Below are 25,008 nucleotides of genomic sequence, written 5' to 3' on the forward strand. Positions count from 1 at the left end.
ACATAACAGAAAATAATAAGAAATTATATCCTAGCCATTTTCAAGGTTTCATGTTTCAGGTGGGATGTTATTTTTTTAATTGATTTTTTTAATAGCTTTGTTTTAATCTTTCTTGAGGGATCAACACAAGGCAGAATGAAAATAAGCTCTGTGGAAGGCAAATGTGTCATTGGAAGAGATGTAATTCTTTATTTAAATAATGGTCTTTTCATTTTTCAACCTGTTTTTGGCAAATAACCTATAATGCTCCTCTTCTGGTTAGGATTATGTTATTTTATTTTTGCCCCCATGATGCCAATTTTTTTAAAATGATTGCCATTCCTTTTAATAATTCTACCCCCCCCCCCATTATGTTGATTTACTATTATGGGCATACAATGAGATGTCAAGGAATTTTGGCGTTCACAGGGAAGTAATTATGTTGATCTAATTCCAGTTTTGGATTTTAGCTTTCTAACCAAACATGGAAACTTGTGAGGTTCCTTAAATCACAAAAATTCTCTCACAGCAAGAATTCTTAACCTGTGTCTATAAATTTCCAGGACATCTGTAGACAGACTTAGGACTGCATAATCTCTGACACTATAAAAAAAAAAAAGAAAGAAAGAAAGACATTCTGTGTACTTTTTGTAAGAAAGAGATCCAAACCTTTCACCAGACTATTAGAGGTGTCTCTGACCCACAGTGTTTAAGAACTAGTGTTCTATTCGGCATGCTTGCTATGTTAAGTCACTTCAGTAATGCCCAACTCTGTGCGACCCTGTGGACTGACAGATTCCTCTGTCCATGAGATCCTCCAGGCAAGAAGGCTAGAGTGGGTTGCCATGACCTCCTCCATGGGATGTTTCCAACTCAGGGATTGAACCCACGTCTCTTATTATCTCTGCATTGGCAGGTGGGTTCTTTATCACTAGTGTCCCTGGGAATCTTGTTCTACTGGGTACTTCCAGTTAAGTCTAATTTTAAAAGGCCTCAGTTGGTGGTAATGGTTTCAGAATTATTTTCTTCCAATGCTCTTTTCAAAATTAAATTCCAACAACCTGATATGTAATATTCAAAGCCTTCTTTTAAAAATATTACATAAGAATCTTAGGCATAAGCACTGATTATCCATAGTCCTTTCTTACTTTACCTCAGAAATTTACAGTAGATTAATGAGTACCTTCATGTTAATTTTAACTTTGACCAGAGTTAGGGTTTAAGTTTTTCAACTTTTTATTTCACACAACCTATGGGTGAATTTAATTCAGATGACCATCACATCTACTACTGTGGGAAGGAATCCCTTAGAAGAAATGGAAGAGCCATCATAGTCAACAAAACAGTCTGAAATGCAGTATTTGGATGCAATCTCAAAAACAACAGAATGATCTCTGTTCATTTCCAAGGCAAACCATTCAATATCACGGTAATTCAAGCCTATGCCCTGACCAGTAACACTGAAGAAACTGAAGTTGAACAGTTCTATGAAGACCTACAAGAACTTTTAGAACTAACACCCAAAGAAGATGTCCTTTTCATTACAGGGGACTGGAATGCAAAAGTAGGAAGTCAAGAAACACCTGGAGTAACAGGCAAATTTGGCCCTGGAGTACAGAATGAAGCAGAGCAAAGGCTAATAGAGTTTTCCCAAGAGAACACACTGGTCATAGAAAACACCCTTTCCAACAACACAAGAGAAGACTCTACACATGGCCATCACCAGATGGCTAACACTGAAATCAGACTGATTATATTCTTTGCAGCCAAAGATGGAGAAGCTCTATACAGTCAGGAAAAACAAGACCAGGAGCTGACTGTGCCTCAGATCATGAATTCCTTATTGCTAAATTCAGACTTAAATTGAAGAAAGTGGGGAAAACCACTAGACTATCCAGAAATGACCCAAATCAAATCCCTTATGATTATACAATGGAAGTGAGAAACAGATTTAAGGGCCTAGATCTGACAGACAGAGTGCCTGATGAACTATGGACGGAGGTTTGTGACATTGTACAGGAGACAGGGATCAAGATCATCCACAAGAAAAAGAAATGCAAAAAGGCAAGATGGCTGTCTGAGGAGGACTTACAAATCGCTGTGCAAAGAAGAGAAGTGAAAAGTAAAGGAGAAAAGAAAAGATATAAGCATCTGAATGCAGAGTTCCAAAGAATAGCAAGAAGAGATAAGAAAGCCTTCCTCGGCGAACAATGTAAAGAAATAGAGGAAAATAATAGAATGGGAAAGACTAGAGATCTCCTCAAGAAAATTAGAGATAACCAGGGAACATTTCAGGCAAAGATGGGCTCAATAAATGACAGAAATGGTATGGGATTAACAGAAGCAGAAGATATTAAGAAGAGGTGGCAAGAATACACAGAACAGCACAAAAAAGATCTTCACGACCCAGATAACTGCGATGGTGTGATCACTCACCTAGAGACAGACATCCTGGAATTTGAGGTCAAGTGGGCCTTAGGAAGCATCACTATGAACAAAGCTAGTGAAGGTGATGGAATTCCAGTTGAGCTATTTCAAATTCTAAAAGATGATGCTGTGAAAGTGCTGCACTCAATATGACAACAAATTTGGAAAACTCAGCAGTGGCCACAGGACTGGAAAAGGTTAGTTTTCACTTCAACCCCAAAGAAAGGCAATGCCAAAGAATGTTCAAACTACCACACAATAGAATTCATCTCACACACTAGTAAAGTAATGCTCAAATTCTCAAGCCAGGCTTCAGCAATACGTGAACCATGAACTATCAGATGTTCAAGCTGGCTTTAGAAAAGACAGAGGAACCAGAGGTCAAATTGCCAACATTCACTGGATTATCAAAAAAGCAAGAGAGTTCCAGAAAAACACCTATTTATGCTCTATTGACTATGCCAAAGCCTTTGACTGTGTGCATCACAATAAACTGTGGAAAATTCTGAACGAGATGGGAATACCAGACCACCTGACCTGCCTCCTGAGAAATCTGTATGCAGGTCAGGAAGCAACAGTTAGAACTGGACATGGAACAACAGACTGGTTCCAAATAGAAAAAGGAGTATGTCAAGGCTGTATATTGTCACAGTGTTAAATATAACTTATATGCAGAGTATATCATGAGAAATGCTGGGATGGAAGAAACCCAAGCTGGAATCAAGATTGCTGGGGGAAATATCCATAACCTCAGATTTGTAGCTGATACCACCCTTATGGCAGAAAGTGAAGAGGAACTAAAAAGCCTCTTGATGAAAGTGAAAGAGGAGAGTGCAAAAGTTGGCTTAAAACTCAACATTCAGAAAACTAAGATCATGGCATCTTGTCCCATCACATCATGGCAAATAGATGGGGGAACAGTGGCTGACTTAATTTTGGGGGACTTTAGAATCACTGCAGATGGTGACTTCAGCCATGAAATGATATTTACTCCTTGGAAGGAAAGTTATGGACAACCTAGATAGCACATTAAAAAGCAGAGACATTAAAAAGCAGATATTGTCAACAAAGGTCTGTCTAGTCAAGGCTATGGTTTTTCCAGTGGTCATTTATGGATGTGAGAGTTGGACTATAAAGAAAGCTGAGCACCAAAGAATTGATGCTTTTGAACTGTGCTGTTGGAGAAGACTCTTGAGAGTTCCTTGGACTGCAAGGAGATCCAACCAGTCCATCCTAAAGGATATCAGTCCTGGGTGTTCATTGGAAGGACTGATGTTGAAGCTAAAACTCCAGTACTTTGGCCACCTCATGCGAAGAGATGACTCATTTGAAAAGACCCCGATGGTGGGAAAGATTGAGGGCAGGAGGAGAAAGGGACAACAGAGGATGAAAGGGTTGGATGGCATCACCAACTCAATGGACATGAGTTTGGGTGAATTCTGCAGTTTGGTGATGGACAGGGAGGCCTGGTGTGCTGTGGTTCATAGGGTCACAAAGAGTCAGACATGACTGAGCGACTGAACTGAACTGAGAGTTTACATTTTAGATGTAGAGCACAAGACTTGAACTCTGTCAGCAAAATGTATGGTAATAGCTTCATACCTGAAATATTGCAGACTGGCACAAACTCAGAAAGGCATAGGCTGAATTGCCCCAAATTTGACTGCTCTTTAATAAAAATCATATCTCAGAGTAAATAAATCTCTTACAACACTGTAAGATAGACCAGACATGAAAAAATTCCATTAAAGACAAAATTTGGTAAATTAGTCTCTCTAGCTAAAGTACCTTACCTAGAAATGTAAACTGAATTAAGAGGAATCTTAACAGATTTTTTAAGGTCCTGGGAGAAATGGACTGTCTTTAGATGTCACTTTGAGAGACATATTACCCTAGGCCCTCTTATCAAGAACAAAATAAGGATTGGGGCATCAATGGAAAAATGATACTTTCTAAGAAATTGCACCTCTTCCTTTGTGAATAGGTTTATGTGATTACGGAAGTGGATCAGGGCCCATGGTGATCCAGGCATTGTTGTACTGGTAGCACCACATTTTTGTGCATTCAGACACAAACTGACATTCTAGTGCTTGCTTCCTTGGGAAAAGCCAGAATGGTGCCTGTCTGGACCAAGATCGCACAGATGACCTTGCCCTGCCAACCCTCACACACATAGCCTCCTCTTGGTGACCATGACCCTTGCCCTAAGGCAGAGACTCTTAACTATGAGCCAATATGTCCTCTATGGTGCATTTGGCAATATCTGGGCACATTTTTGATTGCCACAACTAGGGCAATATTACTGGCATCCAATAAGTAGCTGCTAAACAGCTTACAATGTACAAGATACTGTACCCCCCAAAAAGAATTCTCTGCCCCAATGGGCCAATAGTTCCAAGATTCAGAAATCCTGTCCTAAGACCTTTCCCCCACTCTATAAGATTACAGAGGCATGCACTATTCAGAACCACATTTTTTAGTGGGCCACTAGAATTTAATCAATATGAATGTCTTGCAAATTGTACTGCTTTGGGCAGAGTGGAGTGAATAAATATTCTAAAATGTGCCTCTGCCTTCCTGGTTAACACCAACTCCTTTTTCCAAAAAAAAAACACACAGCACTAAGTCGTGTCTGACTCTTGCGACCTCTTGAACTGTAGCCTGCCAGGCTCCTCTGTCCATGGGATTCTCCAGGCAAGAATACTGGAGTGGGTTGCCATTTCCTTCTCCAAGGGACCTTCCTGACCCCAGAAATTGAACCCAGTCTCTCGCATTGCAGGCAGATGCTTTACCAACTGAGCTACACAGGAACCCAAAGGCAAATTAAATATCACCTCCTACACAAAACTATTTCCTATTTCATCATCACCTTCCCCACATAGTACTTATAGGCTTACCCCAATAGCAGCTCTGTTCAAATTACTTCCCGTTTCCCTACTAGATTATAAATTCACTGAAAGCTATGTTTATTTATTTTAAAATCCTTGTATCTTTGCGCTTACTAGAATGCTTAGCACATTACATGTACACAGCAAATATGTGTGGAAGAAAAGAACAAGGCTGGAGCACTGGCTTGGATTCTGAGTACCTACCTCCAAAATAGGTTTACTCAAGACTGTTTTAGGGAACTGCCCTTGTGATGCAGTGACTAAGACTCTCCACTCCCAATGCAGGGACCCTGGGTTCAATCCCTGGTTGGGAAACTAGATCCCACATCCACAACTAAGAGTTCACAGGCCACAGCTAAAGATTCTGCATGCTGCAACTATAGACCCAGCGCAGCCAAATATCTAAGGATGTCTGACTGCCTGTCCTCCAAGGACATGAAACTGAGCAACGTCTCATTCCTGGTATGTAGGATCATCAGCATTTTAGTGGAAATTCCTGGCCTACTAGAAGATAGCCATAATGATGTTTACCTGAAATGCCACAAGACAAAGACTGTAGAGATCATAAGATCTAGTTGGGGGTTTACGTCAGCACTCTCCCTAAATGCCTTTTCTTAGAGGAAAGAGGGCAAGGTTGACATGCTACTTTTAATAAGCCTGGCTTTGCAGCCTGTGTTCTACAGAACTTCTTCCTTCACCAAAGGAGGAAAAAGTAGAGTGAACTTAATGAACACATGAACGGAGTAGTGAGGTAGTCCAACACTCATCTCCAATAGTAGCCAGCTCACACCAATACCCATGTTCAAATCTACTAAAGGAGCTGACTATGAACAAGGACAGTTCTTTTGTTGGCTGCCTATAGATTATATGCAAATCCACAGGGGGAGAATTAAATTTAGGATAATTTATAAATGTGCTTTTGTACTAAAAGCAAAAAAGTTGGATTATAACATGAATAGGCATCAAATTAGAGATACCAAGGGAACATTTGATGCAAAGGTGGGCACAATAAAGGACAGAAACAGTGTGGAGCTAAAAGAAACAGAAGATATTAAGAAGAGGTGGCAAGAATACACAGAACTGTACAAAAAAGGTCTTCATGACCCAGATAACCATGATGGTGTGATCACTCATCTAGAGCCAGACATTGTGCAATGTGAAGTCAAGTTGGCCTTAAGAAGCATCACTATGAACAAACCTAGTGGAGGTGATGGAATTTCAGTTGAGCTATTTCAAATCCTAAAAGATGATGCTGTGAAAGTGCAGCACTCAATATGTCAATAAATTTTGAAAGCTGACCACAGGACTGGAAAAGGTCAGTTCTCATTCCAATCCCAAAGAAAGGCAATGCCAAAGAATGTTCAAACTACTGCACAATTGCATTCATCTCACATGCCAGTAAAGTATTGCTCCAAATTCTCCAAGCAAGGCTTCAATAGTATGTGAACCGAGAACTTCCAGATGTTCAAGCTGGATTCAGAAAAGGCAGAGGAACCAGAGATCAAATTGCCAACAACTGTTGGGTCATAGAAAAAGCAAGGGAGTTCCAGAAAAACATCTACTTCTACTTTATTGGCTACTCCAAAGCCTTTGACTGTGTGGATCACAACAAACTGTGGAAAATTCTTCAAGAGATGGGAATACCAGATCACCTGATCTGCCTCCTGAGAAATCTGTATCCAGGTCAAGAAGCAATAGTTAGAACCAGACATGGAAAAACAGACTGGTTCCAAATAGGAAAAGGAGTATGTCAAGGCTGTATACTGTCACCTTGCTTATTTAGCTTATATGCAGAGTTCATCATGTGAAATGCCAGGCTGGATGAAGCACAAGCTGAAATCAAGATTGCCGGGAGAAATATCAATAACCTCAGATATACAGATGACACCACCCTTATGGCAGAAAGTAAAGAAGAAATAAAGAGCCTCTTGATGAAAGTGAAAGCGGAGAGTGAAAAAGTTGGCTTGAAACTCAACATTCAGAAAACTAAGATCATGGCATCTGGTCCCATCTCTTCATGGCAAATAGATGGGGAAACAATGGAAACAGTGACAGACTTTCTTTTCTTGGGCTCCAAAATCACTGCAGATGGTGACTAAAGCCATGAAATTAAAAGATGCTTGCTCCTTGGAAGAAAAGCTATGACCAACCTAGATAGCACATAAAAAGCAGAGACTTTTGCTGACAAAAGTCCATCTAGTCAAAGCTATGGTTTTTCCAGTAGTCACATATGGATGTGAGAGTTGGACTTTAAGAAAGCTGAGTGCCGAAGAATTGATGCTTTTGAACTGTGGTGTTGGAGAAGACTCTTGAGAGTCCCTTGGACTGCAAGGAGATCCAACCAGTTCGTCCTAAAGGAGATCAGTCCTGAATATTCACTGGAAGGACTGATGCTGAGGCTGAAACTCCAATCTTTTGGCCACCTGATGTGAAGAATTTAGTCATTTGAAAAGACCCTGATGCTGGGAAAGATTGAAGGCAGGAAGAGTAGAGGACGACAGAGGATGAGAGGGTTGGATGGCATCAGGGACTCAATGGACATGAGTTTGAGTAAACTCCAGGAGTTAGTGATGGACAGGGAAGCCTGATGTGCTGCAGTCCATGGGGTTGCAAAGAGTTGAATATGACTGAGTTACTGAACTGAACTGATTGCATTATATTGTGCTATTATTTTGATAAAGCAAGTCTAATAGGATTTCAGCAAAACACTAAATGCGATTATCAGTAAAACATTCCTGACATGAGTTGGCATCAGGAAAGAAAGACAGGGCCATTTCAGAACATTCAACTTTATTTTCCAGTGACAAACACAACATAAATAACATACATTTGTTAAATATACAGACTAGCTATGACTTGAATGCCATCAAAATTCTGATGTATTTTTCAGTCTTTTATTCTTTGTCTCCACAATATTGAAGACTACCCTTTCAAACATAGTGGAAGATATGTTTAGATATACTTAACATAACTTGTGGAAAAATTTTACACAAAGATGACAAAAGTATACCTTCCCATTTAACCCACTGGAATGGAATGCTGCGTAGGAGAGGTGGAGAAACATACAATTTCTATACTGAGCTTTACATCATTTATTAAAGTGTCAATGATTTCAATTCTCACTTAGATACATTTTGAAAATAATTTATTCATTTGTTGTAAATAGATTAAGATAATCAGTGCCTATTTTTCATTTGCTTGCTTACAGAAAGGTTCAACTTTATGCTATCTGTACAAAACTGTTTTGTCAAAGAAGATGGAAAAAGTAAGATATTCTATCTATATATGGAGGCTTGGGAAGAAAAAGAGTTTTGTAGTCAGTGATGACTTGAGTGAATTGAACATTTGCTTTTACAGAAAAGAACACTGGCCACCCCTCACTTTGTCCTACAGATGCTCAAGTGTATGAAGATAAATGTGGCCCCTTCCTCTCCTTGCTTCTGTGAAATGGCCTAAAAGGATGAAGAATCTTGACAAGTTGGAAATATATAGGCTTTCCTTCATCTCTTTGTCTTTGTTCTCTGTCCCACCCTCCGTGTCTATTCCACAGGAGTGTCCTTTCAAAAGCTGAAAGAACATTGAGGTCCATCAGTAAGTCATATGCATTTTCTCCTGCTAAACATTACAGCTTTGATTTCTACAGAAATTGAAAACCATAGAAAGAAACTATTTTCATATTAAAGTCTGGTGATTGGCAAGCTTTTGGCTAGATATCTGATTCACTTTAATTAAAAAGCCAAACTATTCTAATTCTAAAGCAACTGACAGGGACTTCCCTGGTGGTCCAGTAGTTAAGACTCCGTGCTTCCAATGCAGGGGACCCGGGTTCGATCCCTGGTCGGGGAACTAGGATCCCACATGCTGCGGGGTGAGGCCAAAAAAAAAAAAGAAGAAGAAGAAAAAAAAGTAAAGCAACTGACAAAGGAATTTAAGAGCTGATCAAAAAATTTTAGAAGTGTTATCATCTCTAAAATGCTTGATAAGCCTGAAAACCTAATTGTACCTGATGTTAATCTCTTTCCTTCTTATTTTTACTCCCATAATAAAATAATTTCATTAAAGCAGATATTAAAAAACAGACTCAGATCTGTTTCATAGATTAGTACATTAGCACATTAGAAATGTGAAACCATTCTCTCTCTTAAAAACAATCCCAGCTTCACCAATAGTAAATATTTCTGTTACTTTCTCTCCATGAGAAAATGGATAAAGAGGCTGGAGGCAAGGAAGCCAGGGAAACAGTCTTCTTTCTAATGAAGAAATTAGCATTTCGGTAGATATATGAGTTGTTTACAATTTAACACAAATTGATGTAAAATTTCTGAAAATAGAATAATTTTCATTCTAAATTTTAAAATGTGTAATCTATATATGAGCAAATATGGTATATGCCTGATTGAACTTCATTTCTAGAGAATCAAAATATAGTAGGCTTGTGGTATCATAATGTAATGGTTTACAACTCAACTTGTATAAATGGCAAGCCTTTAAGTAGAATCCTCACTTAAGATTTATAAAATAGAGACTCCATAAAATTAAAATTCTGTGCTCTTTCGTTATTTAAAAGAGTAGAGAGTAGGGAAGAGTGAGAAAAAAAAATGTAAAGCAGCTTGTATTGAAGATATAATTCCATTTGATTTAAAAACTAATTGTTGACCTCCTTTGGGGGAAAAAAACCTTACTTCTAGAAGTGCTGAAGTCTTTCATAGAAGTGCACATAGATGTCACTGTGAGAACAAAGTCACCCTGTACTGCTCTTTTTACTTTCTTTAGTTTTATTCAAGGTGGACTCAATCCAAAAAAGGCATTCAGGGAAGGCATGTGAAAGATTTTACTTAATAGCTACAGCACGAATCATTACAAAATTGAAACCTTTTGGGTGAGAGTAATCCAGGAGTAATGAACTTTCGCATGTAATTAGTATCCATATACATGATACCAGTATAATGAAGTTCTAATTTTTAAATTTGCCATAATTCTCTGTTTCATGATTCATATGTAATCACTACCTATTAGTTGTCTTAGAGTTTTGAACTGACAGCACCTTCTTAACAAATGTGCATGTGAGTTTTAGTTTGATTTTCAAATTTTGTAAATAGATTATATCATAATCTCCATTATGAAACATCATAGATGTATGTCACCTCTTATTAACATTGTATTGCAACTCAGAAAACAGTTCTATCAATATAGCCACAGTATTAAATGCTCTTTATTTAAAAAATGATATAATCTCATTCATTGAACAATTCTGTTCACTTATTTAGACCTCAGCTTTAGTAGATTTGAGACATACAAAATCACAAAGACAGCAATAAATAAGCAGCTGTGAAGATATGGCATGCTTGATGACCTAAACTTTTTACAGAGGTAAATCATGGAAACGTCATCAGTTATTCCACAATAAACTTTTAATATGTTTGTAGTAATAAATACTCTACAGTCTCTCTGTGTCACTCACCTTCTAGTAACCTGCATATTTTAAAAGAAGCTTTGGGAATAGAGTATGAAAATAAATGGGCAATATATGTGTTTAAAATTTCAAAGAATAAGATTTTTCTATTTTCTTAGCTGACTTAATCCCAGTATAAAAGGGCTATGATTATCAACATGGGGAAGACTGAAAACAGAGCACTAATCTGGGGTCAAAACCAACAAAAACATACAAAGTATTAAATAAAAGGCCTAATTCTTGAAAATCTAAGAATACTGCCACAGATTGTCCACTTTATTAATATACTGTTTTGTTAGAGTTTTTAGTTTGTCTATTACTCAATGCCAGTGTGTTCTCAGGGTCTTTTACAGTTGACTTTTACATGAGCTTCTAAAATTTTATTCCATAACATGGTCAAGAGGTCTTTTATATAATAAATAAGTGTTCAGTATATATATGTGGCTTTAAATTGGCAATCATTTGAATCTGGCATGATTAAATGCTTATGTTTACTTAAAATGACTTGGTATATAGCTTAGGCAGATTTGCTAAATCCTTGGATAACACATTTAATTTCTTCAATTTAAAATATTTTAAAGATATCTACCATACTTATTTCATTTGAAAAGTAAACTGTTCTTATTGGTTGACGTGTCATCATTCTCTTCTGTGATACAACATAGCTGAATAAATTCACTGTGTGGAAAATCAGAATAGCTTTGTAAAATCTATAATAGTCGATATTACATCTATTTTTACATTGCACTCACTTCTTTCTATTTGGTTTCCTAGGTCTCCGGTTTTTTAAACCAGTATTGAGAAGTTTTGGGATTGTCATAATTTTTGCATGCATTTTTTTTCCTGCTTAAAACTAAGTATACTTGAGTGAACTTAAAGACTAAGGAACTTAAACTTGGAAACTGATATACTCGTCTGCAGTGACTTTAGATGTTTTCTTCCTTATCACATTTAGGGCTTCTGAACATCCTGAAATCTAACCTCAGCTATCATCCAAAGGCCAATATCATTTAGGACTAACATTTCTTACCAGGTTTTTCATGTACTACCAAGTCACATGCTGTTTACATAACTCTTCCTTTCCACTTCCTTTTCAGGCTTGTTCAAAAACTGCCATCAACCACAGCTACCATCTATCCCTGGGCAGGAAACTATTCCATAGTTAAGCATGGGTTTTAGGTTGTTTTGTCTTTATGAATTTCTGTGGTTGGATGAAAAGTGATATTTCGTTGACTGTCATCTCAATTACCATTTGGGGATAGTAATTTCTCAAATTATTAATACAAATGATGTACTTCGTTATGAAGCAATATAATGCTGAACATTTGAAGATAAATTTGTATTTCTGTAATTAAACAAGCAGAGTTCATTCACTTTATCAACTCGATGGTCTGTACAGTCACAAAGCACTTCAACCATATAGTGGGACCCCACTGATGTGCACTTGGTTTTGGCAGATAATTATTCATTCATTCACTGAACAAAGAGTCACTGAACACTTTCTATATTCCAAGTGCAAGGTGCTGGAAGAAATAACCCATTCAAGCTCACACTACTTGGATCTATGCTATGTATGTGCCTAAACCTAGGGCCTAAAGCCTCTTAATTATAAAGTCATTTAAGCACACTTTTTAAAAAAAGTATATAGTTTTGTCTCATCCTCCATGAGGTGACTTGTGGAATTATTTAATTCTATGGTATAGAGAAATTTTTAAATGTCCTTTTAGTATAGGTTATTTGTCATCATTTTTTTTTCCCAAAACCTAGACTAGTGGAACCACCATGAGTTACATAAGCACTCTCAGCAGATTTTGCCTTCTCACTCAGTTTGACATGAGCATTTAAATTGATTCCTCCTAATTGACTTAGCCTGGTAAACATATTAATCTAATAGATATTTTGCACCTCTTAGAATTAATTCTTCCCCAGATGCCTATTGAGTACACACACAAAAAGGTAGTTACTATAAAGGAGTATAAATAAATTTCAAGTTTCTTAAAACTGGGAAAACAATAAAGGAAAAAGCAAGTTAAACTCTGAATGAGAAACAGTAAGTGTGCAAAACAAATGCTCTAAAGAGTACAAAGAACATTTTATGTAGGTCTGATTTGAAAGATTGTTGTGTTTGTTGGGGAGTTGCTTTTATTTTCTTAAGTGTAATTCTCAAAATTTAATGTAGTGACCTACTTGTGCCAAAAAGATATCAAGCTTAGCTGTCAAGATTTGTGCACATAATAAGAGATACATTTTAATAATAAATATTTAGATAGAAACTTTGAAGAGAGGGCAGAGAAAGTGCTGTGAGGTATCAATATTATAATTTCCTTATCCTATAAATAGGCTAAACTATGGAAAGTCTTTATGGAAGCTTTAAAATATTTACTGGTCTTAGAATAGGAGTTAGTATTTAAATACACAAAAGACTGAGGAGAATACCTTGGGTGGAAAAATCAGGGAAAATAATTAGCCAAAGTACCTATATTTAGGGCTCAAATCAGTCCTTAAATAGAATTTTGAAAAAAATCACTTCACTGACTCCCAAATACAGTTTCATGAATCTTCTCCAGGCTTGTAGGAATTAAAAATGTAATCTAAAGGAAGAACATTTAACAATTTGGATGTTCACAAATTGTCATGTTTGAAATAAATGGAATTAACTGACTCATTCAGGTAATGAATAAACCTAATTACCAACCCAACCAAAACAGACTCCAAGGTTAGCAGCTAATTTGCATATTGAATGACATTTAAGTAACATCAGTATCAATGAATACTGTGAATATGTTATGCATTTTTTCATCCTAAATCAACATTTTTAAAAAATTTAAGGGGAATCAAAGTGACACAGAGAGAAAGAGAGAGAGTAAAAGAGAAAGCAGAAGACCAAGGCCTTTGAGCAAAAACAAACTGTTGCCTTGTCTTCAAATAGCTGTGTGTTGAATTCCCCATAGAATATTAACTATCCCTACACAGCCCCCACCACAGACCAAGATCATTTATAAAAATAAAAAGAAGTGCTTTCACCTAATAAATAATCACACATTCAGCTACATATGGAAGAGACCCCAAAACACTAGACTGTTATTAATCTATTTTCCTTTGCTTGTGTTTCAATACTTTTGGCATATAGGGCATTATTAATATTTATGCTTCTGAGACCATTTAGGCCTTATATCAAAAATTCTACTTCAATGCATAAATAGCGGCATGCTAGAGATGCCTAAATTCACAGTAAGATTTAGGGCTATTTTTTGCCAAAAGCTGTGAACATGCAAGTTGATTAAGTGTTCTCTTTCATGCTCCTGGTCTGTGTTATTTCATTGGATAGTGAGATAGGCGGCACTTTAGGTCCATCATTAAAGTAGCTGGAGACAGCATTTGCTACCTGGCAAAACTTTTGAAGAAGGATCTTTCTTAGCAGCAGATAAACCCAGGGATCCAAGATCTGGTTCAGTGAAGCCAGGCGAACAGCTATTAAGAAGAAGTTGCACTCATCCTGATTTTCTGTGTATGTCTTGCAGTGCTCAACTGACGTGTGATTGAAGATCATTTTCAACATCATTATCTAAGAAAAAGGGACATATTATTATTCCAAAGATTAATAAAGTCATATGCATCTCCCCACATGGTTCTTTGCACATGGTTAGTTTACAATAAGTTGGTTGTTGGGTTAAAATGATTAATTCAAGCAACATTTATACTCATAGAACATAGCCCTGAATTATATAAGATATCCCTCTGGATTTTCCCACCTTTTTGCCTATTCAACATGAGGCAGATTTTTTAAAAATACATATTCTCTGGCTCTTGGTCCTTGTCAGGCAAAACATGTAATCTTAAACTTTGGCAGTTGTAACTTAAAAAAAAAAAAAGACTACTTAAGAAAAGATAGAAGCAACAAAGGGGAAAATAGCAGTTATATATTATTAGTATTATTATTATTACCAGCAGCATTTTCTGACTCCTTACAATTTGCCTGACACTGTGTCAAGTTCTTCATATGCTTTTAATAAATAATAGAAAATAAATACTGCCATCTCATTTTTATAATTGTGGAAACTAAGCTTTAATGACATAAAATAGCTGAGTCAGACTTAAACCCAAGTTCACTAACATATGACAGATAGCATATGACCCCTTCCGGGTCTCTACCTAGTCACTGCACATACACCAGAATGTAAATTCCATGAAGGTAGGATCTGGGCCAATATCTTTCTCCCCACTATTTCCCCAGTATCTAGACTAATAATTAGCAGGTTGTGTTCAATAAACATCTGTGAATGAATATGTGATACATATATGAATATATTAATATATTACATCTATAATATACATAATATATTTATAATTGAATGAATAAATATTTGTGATTTCCACAGGAGAGAAAAAAAGTGAAGATTCATACACATCAGAAAAGATATTCAACCTTGTTAGTCCATCAGAGAAATGAATGTTATGACAAAGAAACCATTTTATATTCACTAGTTTGAGAAAAATGAAGCATGACTTTTCCAAATGTTAGTGAGGATGGGGAGCAATATAGACTCTTGCACATAGTACTACCAGGAGCGTGAGCTGGAGCAGCCACCTCAGAAGACAATCAAACTCTGTCTCACCTGTTACCTTGCAGAAGTCCCACTCCCAAGAATGCACTGCCTTGAATTCCTGCACCTGAGGTTGTGTGTCTGACTGTTCATTAGAGCATTGTTCATAACAGCAATAAAATAGCAGGAACAACCTCAAAACAGGTTCACACTTGCAAGCAAAGAAAGGTACTGACTTTATTACCAGCTCCTAAATTGGTCTTTCTAGACATGCACAGCTATTAAGCACTTCAAATGTGGCTGAAGAAAATTGGGACATTGGGATAGGTAATGATTATATAATGAAATGATAATATATTTATATAGTGCTTTAAAATACATTGTTAAACTTAGCATCATTTGTTTCTTGTTACTTTTTCAAAACATTTTGTAAAATATTACACTAGTAGAAAATTTAAAATTATATATGTGGTATGCATTTGTTGTTCACATTATATTTTGACTGAACTCAAAAGTGTTGCTTAAGACCCACGTTTATTTGGATGGTCTGTTCTCAGGTCGTATATCCCAAATTGAAGGGTTCGAAACATCCCTGAGCATCCTAAACACCTACAAACCTACTATCCACAACAACAGCACTTACTTTCTTACAGTCACCCTGACTTAACACATCAGGGTCACCTGTGAAACCTTTTACCTCATCCTCTGCAATGCAGTTTTCTCTTTTTCCAGTCTCGTCTTAGTTCAGCACTTCCTCTTATCTGATTTATAGTAATAACAGACACCCAGACAGAGCAAACAGATGTCAGCATGACACAAATTCGGCACCCTAAATCCCAGCTCTGATCAAATCCTCATCAGCTATACAAGTGTCAACTTGGTCTTACTGGACAGAGTTGTATGTGTGATAGTCACTCAGTCGTGTCCGACTCTTGGCGATCCCATAGACTGTAGCCCGCCAGGCTCCTCTGTGGGATTCTCCAGGCAAGAATACTGGCATAGGTAGCCATTCCCTTCTCCAGAGGATCTTCCCGACCCAGGGATTGAACCCAGGTCTCCTGCATTGCAGGCAGATTCTTTATCATCTGAGCTACCAGGGAAGTCCTACCAGGGACAGAGTTGAGTCACAGGTTAATTCTCAAAACAATCACTGGCAAAGGGAATGGAAATGTCCAGGTATTGCTTATAATATGGGTCCCTAACTGGCAACTCACTCCAGTATTCTTGCCTGGAGAATTCCACGGACAGAGGAGCGTGGCAGGCTATAGTCCATGGGATCACAAAGAGTTGGACATGACTGTGCGACTAACTTTCACTTTTTAACCCCCAGACCATGGACGAGTACCAGTCCATGGCCTTTTAGGAACCAGACTGCACAGCAGGAGGTGGGCAGTGGGCAAGGGAGCCAAGCTTTACCTACCCTGAGCTCCCCACACTCACAGTTCCCCACACTCATTATCATCTGCACCATTTCATTCCCCCAGCTGCCCCCATATCCCCTACCCACCCCCATGCCCCTTACCCCCACCCCCCACTGTGGAAAAACTGTCTTCCACAAAACTGGCCCCTGGTGCCAAAAAGGCTGGGGTCCACTAGCTTATAAGACAAAACCATTCTCTGTGGCTTACTTCAGTCCTTGACCAATTTACACCTACTATCTGAACAAAATTATGGCTCTATAAACAAAAAGAAGAGAAAAATGTGTAGACATATAATCTGTCATTTCTTTCAAAGAAACTTTTCCCAAGGGATTTATTCAATAAAAGGAAAAATCAGTTGGACAAATAAGTGAATGGTCAATGAATAATAATCTAGTAAGAAACTGCAAACATATAAATCTCTAGTATCAGGAATAAAGCTTAATAAAATACAGGTGGCTGCATAATTATATATATGTATATGAATTAAGTGAAAAAACCAGAATGTAAGATAGTATCATGTATATAAAGTTATATTGTTATTAAAATTAAATGTAAAATATATATTTTGATTTGTGGAAGGCAATGGAATTATTACTATTAAATAATTATTCAATTATTTAAAAATTTTTATGTGTATAAAAACATTTCGAACAATTTAGGAAAGTCTTTTGTTTAAAGGAAATTAATAAATTTCATTAATAAATATGAATTATTATAACCAAATTTATTTAAAATGAATAATCTAGTATCTTCTGGTGCTGGCTCATAGCCCTGTGAACTGAACACTACCTCCCACATGTGATTAGTGTTTAGGGCCTCAAGATGGGGAGATTATCCTGAATTATCTGGGTAGGTTCAATGTAACCACATGGATCCTTAAAATCTGAGAACCTTTCCAGCTGTGGTCAGAGGGAGATGGATCCAATAATTAAATATGTTGGGCCATTTACTACTTTTCAGGAAGTGTTCTGACCCTCATCTAAAATAATTTAAGGACTCACATAAGTTACATCTTCATTTTCTTTTACAAAATAAAATATTGAATTTCTCCCACTTTGTATAATCAGGAAAATTCACAAAATTACTTATTAAGATGGAATTTCAGTCATTATATAGTCCTCCTTGATTATTCTAAGATTAATTTTTATGAGGCTAATAATTTAAAATTATTTCATTAGGCTAATACAGGTTTCATATGCCTAACATTGGTTGGTCTACTATAATTTCCCATAATTTCCTATTGACAATGCAGCGATTATGAAATTAGGAAACCAAGCCCTGGAAGCAATAGCTGGCACATGGGGAGAGACACTGTAGCTTTTCCCAGAATTCATGACATGTGCAGTATGAAGATAATTGGAATTAGAGGCAGTGAGTGTGATATTACCATTTCCAAATGGCAGCAGGGATGGAAAATAGAACTCCTAATTTCTTGTCTAATTGTGAACATAAATGCAAGTTGTTATTTAGTTGCTCAGTTGTGTCTGATTCTTTGTGACCCCATGGACTGTAGCTCTCCAGGCTCCTCTGTCCATTGGGTTTCCCAGGCAAGAATACTGGAGTGGGTTGCTATTTTCTTCTCCATGGGATCTTCCCGACCCAAGGATTGAACCCACATCTCCTGCACTGGCAGGTGGCTTCTTTACCACTGAGCTACCAGGGCAGCCCAAATGCAAGTTAGCATCGATGAAAATAGCAAGGAAACGAGTCTTCGACACTCCTTCGGAGCTTCCAGCATGGAATCCAGCCCTGTCGACACCTTGGTATCCTATAAGTGTCTTATATTAGACTTCCTTCTATTTAGGGAGCTAAACAGAGATTACAATTTTTGCAAATTTTTTTTTAGATGATCAGACTTCAGGAGAAAAACTCTGACATCAGTATGTAGATTTATGGTAGATTGGTAGAATGGTAGATATGGTAGAATCATTAATCTACCAAGGTGTCGACAGGGCTGGATCCCCTGCTGGAAGCTCCGAAGGAGTGTCGAAGACTCATTTCCTTGCTATTTTCATCGATGCTAACTTGCATTTGGGCTTCGCTGGTAGCTCAGTGGTAAAGAAGCCACCTGCCAGTGCAGGAGATTTTTAGTCCCATTCTACCAGGGGCAAGGGACAAACCAAAAACAGGCTGCTTGGCCAACATGGAAGCTATTTTTTTAAGAAACACACCGCACAACTGCACCTTCAAAACGGCCTCATATAACAATCCAGTCAAGAGAGCTGTGAGCCCAACTCTGGTTGAAGGGAGCAGTTACTTTTCTGCCTGAATCTTCCCCAGGCTTCATGTGACTCTCCCAGGCAGGCCTCTTGCCTCTCCTCTGGTTATCAGCAGGAAGAGAGAGTTCTTTTTGTACCAGGATAAGAATGAACACAACCACATCAGTAACCCCTAAATTCTCCATCCTTGCTTAGTGTCAAAGGCGATTACTTTTCTTCATCCTAAAGAAAAAAACAAGATTTGTCCCTTCCCCAGTGAGAATGATCTTTAAAACGTACAAAATTAACACTAAAAGGAAACCTGTTCTTTGGGTTGGTTTTTTTTTTTTTTTTTTTTAACCACACGCCGCATGGCTTGCAGTATCTTAGCTCCCCACCAGAGATTGAACCAGCCCCAGCAGGGAAAGCACAGACTCCTAACCACTGGACCTCCAGAGGGTCCTTTGGAAGACTGTTTTTAATATTCTGCATTTGGATTTTATTTTACTGCAGTAGGATTTTTTAAACACACATTTAAAAACCTTCAGAACTTTATTTCCTGGTTCAAAACTGCCTTGGGTTATAGACTACATGTATCTATTGAAGATGATACATAAGAAAATACAGAAAAATTAACTTGTGGGGAGGGAATAAAACTTTTATTTTTCCCTTATGCTCTATTATGTGGTTTTTATGATTTCCAAATTATTCCTAATATAAGTGCGTAAAAGAACTTTCCTTACAGCCAGTTTTATCTATGCTGCTTTGTTCTCTGTAATTCTCTGTTGTCAGGCTACAGGAGAATAAACCTGCTTTACTGGAAACTCCCTGTCCAGTGTGACAGATGTGCTAGTTATAATACACTCAAACCAGCCTGGGCCCTTTGAACCACTTAATCACATAATTTGAAGGACTTTCATGGGAGGAAGCTTCACTGTAGATTTAAGAAATAACTGTAGTCTTTCTGGTCTGATTACAACTCTGTTCTCAGGTTGCCAAATCATCTCAGCATTCTAGACTCTGTTTCAGAAGCCTTATCTAATCTGAAAACTTTGGAAATAAACAGTTCACACACATTAAGAAAAGTTACTAGAAGTGGCATTATTTCATCTTCACTATTATTCAGTTTTATTAAATGTTTCAAAACAACAATGGGCCAAGAATCAGAAAAAAGCAAATCTTACTCTGGCTCTGCCAGCATTTATGACTTTAGGCAAGTCACTTACTCTCCATGCTTTATTAAATTTAATATTAAATCCTGGGGCTGGACTGGATGGTCTCTCATATATTCTTCTATGGCTAAATTTTTTCTGATGAATTCTGGGGCAAAGCTAGAAAATGAATAAGGGTTTGATTTGGAGAAAAAAAAAAGAAAAAGAAACAAAAAGGTAAAAGGTGTAGAACAAAAGACTAAACTTTTCTGTAGGAAAACTTCACATGTGATTTTTGGGAAATGGAGGAGAGGAAAACTACAAAGTTAGAAAGCGGACAGTATAAGACGACAAGGGACAAGATTCATGAGGCTCTAGGGAGGGATATTACAGAAGTTGCAGACAGGCAAACACACAGATCAGAGTTAAAGACCTGCCATGAATCTGACTCAACTCTGTTTCTAGTTTGGGGTCCAGTTACCTAACTTTGGATCTTGATTTCTCCTCTTCTCTAAAACATCATTCATTCACGCTTACTGAGCATCTTCTCACCTAGTAGTGCAGTTGTGAAAATTAAAATGAGATAAGGATAATTGACACCTTCAATCTACACAGCATACCTCTCCCCAGCCCCAGGCTATTGTACTATTGCGCAGGCTTCCAGAACAGAATGCTTTGATGTTCAGAGAAAGAACAGGAATGCTTATGGGGAAAAAGTGCAAGGAAATGAATGCATGATCTATATATAGGTCTGCTTTCCTTAAAATTCTACCTAATAGAGTCATTTCAAAAAAAACCCCAAAACTTCCAAATTTGCACCTTAAAAATATTTGAAAATGCATAATTACCATTCAATCAATACACAGGAGGGACCTCAAAATTATAAAGAAGCTTGAAGTCTGCCACCACATTACTTGGTACTGAGGAATTACTCTCTCCTCTCAGCTAGTATGAATTGTAAAATCAGTGTGGCTCAGTATAACTGGGTACATGTGTTATGTCTAGATAAATTTTTAATCTTTCTATTAGAATAGTCCAAAAATGTCAGTAATAAGAATACAAACTCTGGCTGAAAAGAGGAAGGCAAAAATCTACTCTATAAAAATATTCATTCCTTGGATTATAGATGATGGATTAGCTTTGTAATACATGTCAGAAAAGGTACTTTATTATATTTCAAACTTTTGTATCCCAGGTGTCAAGAGAAAGTCTAGACAATATGTCTTTGTCAAAGTGTAAGGAACATTAACCTAAAAATATTTAGAGTTAAGACAGGTTTTTTTTGTGCCAAAGTATAGTTTTCTTTAAACCCCAAATACTCTATCCTACTACTGTCTTACACTCAGAAAACCACAGTATTAGTGACAAGAGCAGCTAAGTGGTTAAGGAAGGAATCAGAGGTGTGGGCTAGGTTTTGTGGGCAGGGATATTTTCCTCAATATAAATATAACAGAAAATTAAAAACAATTGACCAATAAAAGGATATTGTTCAAATTATAGAACATCTATCACTGTGCATAATATATATCAGTATACATCTCAATGCTAACATTTAAAATCACATTTTTGAAGAATAATTAATAATACAAAGAAATGTTTAAGATTTAAAAGTGAAAACAAATGAAAACAAATGTTTATTATATAACATAATCCAAAAGGATAAAACTACTCTGTGTGTATATATAGAAAAATATTAGAAATAGTTAACTTGGAGTAGGAAATTAAGGTCATTTCTATTTTCTTCTCTATGTTTTTCTTTGTTTTCCAGATTCTCCACAACATATGTATTATTTTCATACTTAGAAAATAAGCATTCATGTTCAAAAAGTTGAAAGCTTAGGTATAAACAATGGCCTATTATATAATTTACCAGCAAAATTTTAGAACCTAGAACCATCATGTGGTCATTTTAGCTTGAATTCTTAGGTAGTTGATGTGAGAATAATTTAACAACTAATAGGTACAGTCTGGAACTCTATAATGGGTCAAAACATTTAATAGACAAATGTATTTCGGTTTGTTAAAGGGAATGTGATGTCTGGCTATACTTTACCGCCCTCTGTGACTCATGGACAGTACAGCCATGGCATACAAGAGTCCCTTCTTGTGCCACAGTTAAGTATACAACACAGGCTAATGACTGAGATTCTAACCTGACAACTTCTTTGTTTCGTGTCAAAATGACCCTCTTTTTTAAGACCTATGCTGTGAGACAACATTACCTCACAGAGGGATTCAAATAGACAATCACGTACTTGGGATGGGCACTGGGTAAATATGGGCACATTGGGCTCTCCTTTTGAATTGTTGGTCCTCAGTCTCCTTATCTCATTCCCTAGTTAACTCATTTCTCTCTCTCTTTCTCTTTCTCCCTCTCTCTGTCTCTCACTTTTATTCACCACAATGACTATTTTACTCATCTTCTATCCTAATCACATCACAGAAAAAAAAAAAAGCTCTTTAGGTGCCTTTCGCCTTCTTAGGACCAAGGTCAGCATCAGCAGCTATCCATTCCTCCTTTCCTCTTGCTCAAACAGAAAAGTCTCTATCTCCTAGCGAAGACTAACCCTCTATTTGTGCCTTGGATCCTATCCTTCATGGATGTCAGAGGTCCTATTTTCTCAGTTACCTCCTTCCTCTTTTATCTTTAACTTTTGGCTTTTCCCCAGTATCATTTAACCTTCTGTGGAATTCTCATCTCTTTACAAATACTGCTCCAGAAGTTACAGCTGAATTCTCCAAAAAGCTGTCTATCCTCTTTATCTTCAAATTTATTCCTAAACCTGCTATAATGTGACCTCAGTGCCCATAAATCCTCAGGAAAGGCTGTTTCCAAGCCAGCCAGCAAGGTTTTGAAATGCCCTGGACACTCACCAGCCTTTCTTGAAACATTCTTCTCTAAAATTCAGGTTGCCAAACATTCAGGATTCTATTTTCCAAACATTCCAAATGCCATTTGTTCTGATTTTCTTCCTAATTTTCCCAGGATCTCTCTGAGTGCTCATTTGCAGTGTCCTTTATGGCCCCTATTTCTCTATCCATCCTGAAAATGTTAGCATTTTTTTTAGTTCTATCTCGTATATATGGGAAGGAGCCTCTATGTACAAACTCATTGGGAAAACTCTTCTACCCCAAAGACTTCAAAACACATCTATGAACTATAGGCTGTACCTCTTCTCTAATCTCCAGATTGATTGATTCAAGCACAATTCTGCCTAGATGTCTTATATTAAATTCAGCAAGTTCAAACTGAAATCATTATCGTCTTCAAAGCTGCTTCTCCATCAATCTTCCCTATCTCAGTAAACCCAGTTCCCTAAGACAGAAACTTAAGAATTATTCTCTGTTCATCTTGATTTACTGCTCTCTCTGTGTTTCTCATCTCTAGCTGTTTCTCTCCTATTCCACCTCATTAGTAATATTATTCACACTCAATCACAAATTGTCCAAAAAGTTCCTAATATTTTTTAATCTATCACTTATTTCATTTTCATTCCCATTGACCCTAAAGTCAGACAACCATCATCTCTGTCTAATCCACTACAGTTGTCTATTATATGATTTGTTAGATTCCATTCTGGGCCCCTTTGTGCTGTTTACAAGGATGCTCCTGAAATAAAAATTTGACTGTTATTCCACTTTAAAAAGTTTTCAATGGCTTTTCTTTGCCCTGAGTATAAAGTCTAAACCTTTTAAGGTGGACATTGAAGGCTCATCATCACTTGGACCCTGTAGACTAAATGTTCACCATTTTTATTCCCACATCTATACTTCAATTACTTTGAACTTCTTTGAGTTCTTCAAAAGTACCAGTTTTCTTTCTTCTAAACTTTTATAACTGTAGATCCTAGGTCTTATAACTCTCACTCTCCTCTCTTAACTAATTTCAACTTATTTTTTGTGTATATTTGAAATGTCAGTTTATCTGTTATTTCCTCTGCCAAAAGCCTGGTCAGTTCAATTCAGTCACTCAGTTGTGTCTGACTCTTTGCAACTCCATGGGCTGCAACACGCCAGGCTTCTCTGTCCATCACCAACTCTTGGCACTTACTCAAACTCATGTCCTTTGAGTTGGTGATGCCATGCAACCATCTCATCCTCTGTTGTCCCCTCTCCCCCTGTCTTCAATCTCTTCCAGCATCAGGGTCTTTTCAAATGAGTCAGCATCTTTTAATTTCATGGCTGCAGTCACCATCTGCAGTGATTTTGGAGCCCCCCAAAATAAAGTCTGACACTGTTTCCATTATTTCCCAATCTATTTGCCATGAAGTGATGGGACCAGATGCCATGATCTTCGTTTTCTGAATGTTGAGCTTTAAGCCAACTTTTTCACTCTCCACTTTCACTTTCATCAAGAGGCTTTTGGTTCCTCTTCACTTTCTGCCATAAGGGTGGTGTCATCTTCATATCTGAGGTTATTGATATTTCTCCCGGCAATCTTGATTCCAGCTTGTGCTTTATCCAGCCCAGCATTTCACATGATGTACTCTACATACAAGTTAAATAAGCACAGTGACAATATACAGCCTTGACGTACTCCTTTCCCTATTTCGAACAAGTTTGTTCCATGTCCAGTTCTAACTATTGCTTCTTGATCTGCATGGTCAGGTGGTCTGGTAGTCCCATCTCTCAGAATTTTCCACAGTTTGTTGTGATCCACATAGTCAAATGCTTTGGCATAGCCAATAAAGCACAAGTAGATGTTTTTCCGGAATTCTCTTGCTTTTTTGATGATCCTATAGATGTTGGTAATTTGATCTCTAGTTACTCTGCCTTTTCTAATCCAGCATGAACATCTGGAAGTTCACGGTTCACGTACTGTTGAAAACCTGGTAGATAATTCATAATATGGACCCCCCAAATTCTTCACTACCTTTATCTCTCCTGCACATTTTACATTATTTTTTAACTGTTAGCCTCTCCTAGTAGATGAAAATTGTTAAAAGAG

The 25,008-nt window shown here is 37.3% G+C and overlaps 1 protein-coding gene across 8 annotated transcripts in view; it reads right to left on the minus strand.

Annotated features, from left to right (window-relative positions):
• The window catches only part of PTGER3 (prostaglandin E receptor 3), a 231,102-nt gene that overhangs the window by 179,174 nt on the left and 26,920 nt on the right, over positions 1 to 25,008 (minus strand). For 5 of the 8 annotated variants that reach the window (XM_027971112.2, XM_027971130.3, XM_027971126.3 and 2 more), the window contains exon 2: positions 14,132 to 14,311. The exons of 2 other annotated variants lie outside the window; for them this stretch is intronic. In XM_027971112.2, the coding sequence (XP_027826913.1) occupies positions 14,132 to 14,311 (180 nt within the window). Of the gene's footprint in view, positions 1 to 8,067; positions 9,156 to 14,131; positions 14,312 to 25,008 lie in introns of those variants that run through there. One more of the 8 variants, XM_027971136.2, reaches the window with a different exon arrangement.

Source organism: Ovis aries, chromosome 1 (assembly GCF_016772045.2).
Source record: "Ovis aries strain OAR_USU_Benz2616 breed Rambouillet chromosome 1, ARS-UI_Ramb_v3.0, whole genome shotgun sequence".
Classification (NCBI taxonomy): domain Eukaryota; kingdom Metazoa; phylum Chordata; class Mammalia; order Artiodactyla; family Bovidae; genus Ovis; species Ovis aries.